The following is an 8,277-nucleotide window of genomic DNA, read 5'->3' as shown; positions in this document are numbered from 1 at the left end:
CTCACTTGAGGTGATTTTTGGCTTTTATGGGAAATAGAAACACATTTGCTGATTTAGTTCCTCTATAACAGGAGTATGCAACTCCAGGCCTGGAGGGCTGGGGTCCTGCAACTTTTTCATGTGCCTCTTCTTCAACACACCTGAGTCAAATAATGAGGTCATTGGCAGGAGTCTGGAGAGCTTGACTGCACTTAGGAGATGATTCAGTTATTTGATTCAAGTGTCAGTGACCAGGGGGACATCTAAGAGTTGCAGGACACCGGCCCTCAAGGACCAGGATTGCCCACCCCCTCCCTAGAAGGTGACCATGAGGAAATTCTTATGTCTCATTACAATAAATGATATCTATCAGATATGCTATGGTATATAGGAATTGGTAACACACAAATATAAGATGGAGGTACAAATTGGCTAAGGAGCAAACTGACCCCAAGCTGACTTCATATAATGAGATTTTTCTTCAGTTCAATAACTCAGAAACCTCTGAGGAAACAAAATAATAAGATCATGAAAGGACTGAACTTGCACTCATTTACACTAGAGTCACGTTGACCAAGTTGTACTCACAGAAATGCACATTCATTTCCAGACTTACTAGGCAACTTGGGGTTAGATGCCTTGCCCGAGAGCACATGAACATATAGGAGGGGAAATAAGCTGCACCTGAACTCACAACCTTTCAATAGCCAGATCAATACATCTAAAAGAGCTCAAATAACACACCTGATGCGTAGCCTAAGCTAAATTTTTAGAGAAAATATTATTGAGTTGAAACTTTTTGTGCTGTGGCCAGCAGTGGAAACTGTATATTGTATACTGTATACAGCATCCCAATCCAATATTTTTGGATTGGGATGCTGTATATATCAGAAAATATATTTCTGATATTTCTATATCAGAAATAGTCCAATATCAGCCAAAAGTGAGTATCGCATTATATTGGCCTACATCTAAAATATCTGATATAAGTATGCAAATTAAAGCACTCCACCTGAGCATTTAGTTCTACCCGTCATGTCTATCCACCAGCACTAGCACCCTGCATGCAAACCTATTAGATAATATAATAAATGGCTCAGCTGTTTTCATAGCCATTTCATAGCTATTGTTGGAAAGGCTTAATCACTTGATTAAGCCTTTCCTAGCATTCAACACTACAAAATAAGTAAAAAAAAGTATGTTTGATTCTTCCTGATATTGTATGGGATCAATATCGGTATTGGTTGATACTGAAGGCTGCAATATCGGTATCGTATCAGAAGTGGAAAAAGCTTTATCAGGATGCCTCTGTTGGTAAGAGACCGAAAAAAGTGATAACTAACATTGGAAACTATACGAAGTGAAGCAACAAATATCAGATATATAAAAAAACATGAATGGTTTTAAACTCGACTTGCAGATACAGAAGCTCCATTTAAGGGTCTTCTCTTTTTTTTTTTTAAATCAGCCTGAGGAAGGAGCTGGAGCTGCAGAAAGATGAAGACCTTGAACAACTGCGGTGGTCCCTCACCTCCGAGGTGCAGCTCCTCCAAGGCAGTGAGTAGACTTGTCATCTTGTCATAAACCAGGGTTTTACTTAGACCAATAAGACTGGTTTGGTACAATGATCATCCATGTACGAAGGATGAAACATCATGAGTCAGGTATCCAAATGGCAGGTCAGCGAGGCAGAAGATCATTGGTATTTATGTTGAGTATTACAGGAAAAGGTTCAGAACAATGAAGCATCATTCTGGGAGATCCATATATAGTCCAAGCACATATTCATTTTTGCTTTTTTTTATTTACAGAAACTGAAGAGCAGCCAGGAAAGTGAGCAGCATTAGGATTGGCCCACCGATTCAGGATGTTTATATTTACCATCAGCATTACTGGTTATGTTGCAATAATACTTAGTTATACTTTATTTAATGATATATTATCTAACTCTCCTATAATTCCTAGTTTTTGACAGCATTGTTAGTCGTTATTTGTTAACATTTATCAACTTAATTCTGTACATGAAGTTTGTTTATAATAAGTTGCTGACTGTTGAGAAGAAAATGACAATAAATGAGAATATAATGATAATTTTAATATATGTCTGTTTGTTTTTTGTATGTGTTATGTCTAAAGCATTTTCAGGTGCATAGTTGTTAAAAAAATTCCTAAAAATTAACATTTTCAGCTAAACGTCAAATTTCAAAATAGCAAACTGTAGTAAGGAGGATAAGAAAAACAATTAGTTTACACTGCCCTCACGTGTACTAAGAGTGGTACTGCAGTTATATGTGTTGAGTCAAACGCTGGAGAGCTGCTGCCATGTCCCTGTAAGGTGGTTTTGTTACCAGGACTCGTGTTTTTATCACATTGGACTTTTTGTATTTATTTTTAAAACCATAGCCACAAATATCCTGATGTTATGTATTTTTTATTTTGATGAGTTCTGTACACAATATTTTGGTTCAACTGTGACTTAAAAATAGAGAAGTCACTCAGTAATGGAGTTGTTGAATGATAAAGTTAAGGACATTCAAACGTGTGCGAATTTTTTACTACAAAAAATGTATTAATTGAGTTATTGTAATAATGATAGTATTTAAGCTCACACTAGCTTTTAGATGTTCAAGTTTACTTTTAGTGCAGAATTTCAGTCGCATGCGTACCTTATCCTGTAGGCTCAGATAAGAACATACACCCTCACTAATAGTTGGTTTAATGTCATTTCTGTAATTTTTCTGTCTGAACATTTGAACTCTGTTGAGTTGAGTTTTTGGTGCTTCCTGGGTTGTCCTTTAACTTCTTGAATAATTTTCATTCATTGGATGTTGAAGTTTGGGTACCATAATAAACCATATTTGAAAGCTGGGGCCGTGCCAGAAAACAAAATTATTTACATGAACTTTATCATTTCTGCTAGAATTAGTGATCAACCACCCAGTCAGAATCTGAGCCCGGAAGTTTGATTGCCACTGACAAAAGTTAAATAGAGCTTTGAGAGCTTCTATTCAACTTTTTAAAGGAACATTTATCCAAATATCAGTAGATGTCCATGTATATACCATGCATATATTTGAATCAGATAAATTCTTTTACGTTCTGAGTATGTTGTATCAGTTAACCCCAGACTTCAACTTCAGTTTAATAAAATTTTATTTAGATAGCGCCAATTCACGATAAATCTTGTCTTAAGGGAACTTTACAAAAAAAGTCAGTTCAATTCAATAATACAAACATTCCAACTGACATTATTTATCGAACAGTACTGTATGGTCAATTACCTATCAAAGTAGCTTAAAAAGTATCTATGGAAACCCTACAAATTGCATCGAGTGATTGACCTCTTCATAAGCCCTAGAATAATATAGCATTCATGCCATAAAAGATGCTGGTATGTAGACAGGCCTGTCACAATAAGCAATAAATCAAATAATTGCATGAAAAATTAAAACTTACTCAATAATTTTGATTTGCATGATTTGTCATTTTTCTCTTTCTAAGAGACTGGATGATGAAATCTTCAGTCTGTTGCTTTTGTCTCTTCTAACCTTTCTTTTCTTTTTTTTTGAAGGACAAGTTTATTTACAGACTTCATAATTCATTTTATTTGTTGTTTCTGTTTTATTTATTTTGGATATTTAAAATGTCTTCCAGTTCCAGTGTTAAATGTTCATTAGAATTTAAAGTTTATTGATATTTCACAATGTGATCTTGCATTATCATGCCACTACCATTATATTACTTGAAAATGGTCTCAAAATAACAATATTACTGTTTACCACAATAACTTCTGGGTCAATTTGTTATTGTCCAGATAAATTTGTTATGGTGGCAGGCCTGAATGTAAACATCTGAGTCTGTAGGGAAGTTAAATAATTTTAACTTCCTGTCACTGTGTTCGTTCACATAATCAATCAATCAATCAAATTTTATTTGTATAGCACATTTCAGCAGCAAGGCATTTCAAAGTGCTTTACATAATTAAAATAAAAACAGCATGTGAGAAAGAGTTTAAAAAATAAATAAAAAAAACATCATTAAAACGCAAACAGTGAGAGAGAAATAAAAAGCTGTCTCCAACCCTTTTGACTTTAGTCAAATGCCGTTTGACAAGGACTTTAACCTCTCAGACTTTAGTCAAAAAAGATATATGCGATGATGTCAGTTGTAAAAAACTATTTTTTTTCATCCCCCTTTCATAAAAAACAAACTCCTTTGTCTGTTGCCCCCTAATGGAACATTTGTGACATTGTAATTTCAAAGCATTAATTCCTCAGTTTGCAGATTGTTCTTCCTGTAATTGATGATTAGTTGCTCTGCCAGCGTACATCCCAGGGTCATCCTGTGGGTCATTTTCCTGCTGATTAGAGTGACTCCCAATAGAATGATGTGAGATGTCAATAGCTGCCTAATGAGATCCCACAATCTCATTTTGGCTTTTTAACCTTGACCCCGGGCGAGCCATGGCTGAACTTGTTTGCCTAAAGAAAAAGCAGAAGCAGGTGACTTCACCGGTTCATTTGGTAGAGTGGTTAACCTCATTTAATATTCTGCATTTATAAACAGAGAGAGACTGTTAGGAAGATGAAGGTGGATGGGAAGCCGTGGAAACACCAGGCAGACACTTTATAGATCTACTCATCAGTTAATGGAAATGAGAAATGTTACCATTCATTTGTTCCTGCTTGAATGTTAATGTCTCCATTAATGCCGTTTGATTTCTGACCAATCACAAGCCTATGGTACTAGGAAACAAAGCTGGTTACAGGTTTATTTGCAGAAATAACATTTGATAATGCTTTGTTTGTTTAACCTCTATGTCTATAGTGACAAAAAAAATAATTGTAGTTTTTTAGTCTCATTTCCCCCTGTGAGGTAATATGATTAGACTTTATGAATTGTGTAAGACAAATGACACAAAACATGTGAGAGAAGTTTATTTAAAAAAATCTAAATCTATTATTTATTTTGCAATTTGATAAGGCTATGTCTATTTTTGAGATGTTCTGTGCAGTTTAGAGGTGATTTCATTGAATAAGTGTAGTAAATAAATCCAGATGTCATCTGCAAAACAATGGAAGGAGATGTTATACTTTAAAAAGGACCTGTAAGGCATCATGTCCAGATAAAGAAGCAGTTGGCCTGTGAATGACCCTTGAGGAACCCCACAGATTAAAAATGTCCTTTTCGCCTAATGACTGAGTCAAGACAGGAATGAGCCTTAAACACCTAGAACATATCCTAGTCAAGGTAAAAGAAGTTTATTAAAACTAAAAAAATCAATTCAGACTCTATTTTTCTCTCATGATTTCAGCTCTACCTGAATTGTGCTGCTTACTGTTCCTCCCTCAGACTGACTACTCATTATCCTCACCTTCACTGTGCTGCTCCTTATTTAAACAGCTGCTCATCACCTGCTCAGTGCGAGATTGTCTGTTGCCCTGTCACAGCTTCCAAACCCTGATTCATGTTCAAGGAGTTTCTGGTTTTCTGATCCTGCCTGTTTTTGACCACTGCTTTTGCCTAGTCCTGACTGCTTTGAGAAGAGTTTCTGGCCTCCTGTTGCTGAACCTTGCCTGCCTCTGACCCTGGCTCCAGTCATATTGGATTTTCCTTGCCTGAGACCCTCCTGTGCCTGACCCTGGACCGTTTTGACTACTGAGCCTCTGGTTGGTGGATAATTATCTCTGTCATCTGTGAATCCCCTGACAGCCCAAGCCCATCTATTGTCCACTCACCCAACCCCCCAAGGCAGGAATCTCGGCCCCTATGGATTCCCCATTCCTGACCCACCAGTGTGACCACACCATGTGGAACCCCTTCAACACCATCTCATTATTTCTAATAAAACGTGTGGTAATCTATCACTTGTCTTCGCTGTGTATTGGATTGTGGTTGAATTTAAATGTTTCATTCTCTATGAAATTAAGAAGAAATTTTAAATTTGATGTTGGTGGAGCTCTTTTAGTGTTGCATGAAAATGTTGAAGTGAAGTTTTTGATTTTGTTGCTTTAAGCTCATCTCCTGAGGCAATGTGAAGAGAAAAAAAATTGAACAGACACCATTGCACACAGCCAGTCTTCCCCTCCGACGTACTGGCTGTTTCCTTTGTCATTTGTGGTTCGCTACATTCATCAAACTAGCAACTCCTCCTTTGGAAACAAAAAAATCATTACCTGGTGAAGAACAGTTATGATTAGACTGAAGGGGGTGCAGGAGAAGCCAACTCTTCTGTAACGACTGTGCATTACAGCACAGTCATACGAAATATTAGGGAGTGGATGTAGTATTATGCAGATGGGTTTGCAGGAGCAAGACTATGACACATACCAGACCTCCATTACTGGGCACTTCAGCCTGCTGGCACAGTTTTGACTCACCGCCATGGCATTCTGTACATCAGTGAATAATTAATATATGCAGGTCGTAAAACATTTAAAGCTTCACATGTTCATTTGGAGGGACCTTTTTGATTTTAAATGTGGTATTGATTGTTTTATACCAGTTGCTTTTATTTGTTCAGTGGATTAGTGAAAGAATCAAGGGGCTTAATCTGTTTGTACATGCATCTCTGTGGACTTGCTTTTACACTTCTACATGGACTTTTTTAGGATCAGAAACCTTTTATAATGCATGGAGTTTCAACAAAGCTTGGATGAATTACTGTCCACCCTCTTGTACCACTATCAATAAATTCTCCTTTGATGAGCCCATTTTTAGCTTTCCAACTATTTAGAAGAAGATATGAGTTCATCTTCACCAATAAATGTGCAGACTTAAAGCTTCATAAAGAGAGATTATAGGATTATTCGATAAGCATGGAATTTCAATTACTTTCAACTCAACAATCTCATCATTTAAGTGTGAGGTTGATGAAAAATGTGACTGCTGATGAAAGTTAGTAATTATGGTGAAATTCTGGAGATTACGCAACTATACTGGATTTTTCATTTGTTGTTTTTATCCCCGGAAGGTGAATTTCTGACTGAAGGTAAAGCGCATGCAAGGAGACCAGTTCTATTGTATTATTTTCTGATTAGTTAATAAACTCAAAAGTTTTTTAAAATAATGTTATAGGACATTTTTGTGGGGAAAAACTAGTGTTAAAAAATGGTGTTTTGCTGGGGGCAGTGGTTTAACTACCATGCTGTGTTTAAGGACAAAAGTTGGTTAGTTTGAACATAATTATGACCCAGTTTGTTGGCGACCAGAAAGGTCGCCAACAAACTGGCTGCCATTTGTTCACAGGCTGCCATTTTGAACTAAACAACCTGAACTAAACAACTAAACAACCTGATCAAATTTCACTGAGCCTCATTTACAAGATGGTAAAATGATGTTCATTTAAAACTTTTAATATCATTGTGTTCATGACTTTAGTATACACAAGAGACCATCACTCTCTTGTTTGTATAAGAATGATGGTCTCTCATATACACCTGCAATCAAACAAAAGAGAGATAATTGTCCATCACTAAAATTTCAACAATAATCTTAAAGATTTTCACTAATCTTTAGTGATCATTGTCCATCACTAAAGATTTCAACAAAATGCCATCTTTGAGATGCAAATACATGGAATACACTCATCAGTTTGTGTATCACAATTTGAATTTACAGATTAAGACCTATTTGGTCTCTCTACACAGCAAACACAATCCCACAAGTTTCTTCCTCCTACCTCACAGCTGGTGTTTGTGCATCCTTTCACTCAGATTCCTCATGCCAATCAGAACTCCGGTTGCCAGCTCTACTAAAAGTACTCGTCAACACACTCTGCTGCCATCTTTTGGATAAAATGAAATGCTGCACTTAGTCTGCACAATATTAAGGCTTTCAGGTAGAGAAGCACAAAACTTAACTATTTTCTTTTGGTGTCTTTTTAAACACCAACCAAAAGTAAAATTTTTATACACTACTCTGACTGGTCAAACCCGAATAGTTCACCTTTGCATCTTCTGTCAGACAATTACATTCTTAAGTCTAATTTAATATTGTACTTTAATAATTTCCAGAGAAGCAAACAACTTTAATAAAATAACATGTAAGTATGCATTCAGAAAGTATTCAAAAAGTCCAATGTGATATGTAAATCTGAAATTTTGGGTTTCTATTTTTAATAAATTGGCATAACACTGAAATTGTCATGGTGGGGTGTTTGTGTGTAGAAATTTGTGGAAAGAGTCTAATTCAATACAATTTGGAATAAGGCTGTAACATAAAATGTGGAAAAAGTGAATACCTTCCAGATGCAGTGTATGTATATAAAATAAAATTGCTCCTCTATGTAGTCATAAA

At 36.1% G+C, this 8,277-nt stretch overlaps 1 protein-coding gene across 1 annotated transcript in view; it reads left to right on the top strand.

Annotated features, from left to right (window-relative positions):
- Positions 1-2,076, top strand: part of LOC103154264 (coiled-coil domain-containing protein 172) — a 14,327-nt gene extending 12,251 nt beyond the window's left edge. Inside the window, exons 7-8 of the mRNA XM_007575481.2 lie at positions 1,448-1,536; positions 1,791-2,076. Coding sequence (XP_007575543.1) covers positions 1,448-1,536; positions 1,791-1,816 — 115 coding nt within the window. The 3' untranslated portion in view covers positions 1,817-2,076. The remainder of the gene's footprint in view (positions 1-1,447; positions 1,537-1,790) is intronic.
- The last annotated feature ends 6,201 nt before the right edge of the window (positions 2,077-8,277 follow it).

The sequence above is a fragment of the Poecilia formosa genome, unplaced genomic scaffold (assembly GCF_000485575.1).
Source record: "Poecilia formosa unplaced genomic scaffold, Poecilia_formosa-5.1.2 Scaffold378, whole genome shotgun sequence".
Classification (NCBI taxonomy): Eukaryota; Metazoa; Chordata; class Actinopteri; order Cyprinodontiformes; family Poeciliidae; genus Poecilia; species Poecilia formosa.
This window is presented reverse-complemented; position numbering and strand designations above follow the sequence as displayed.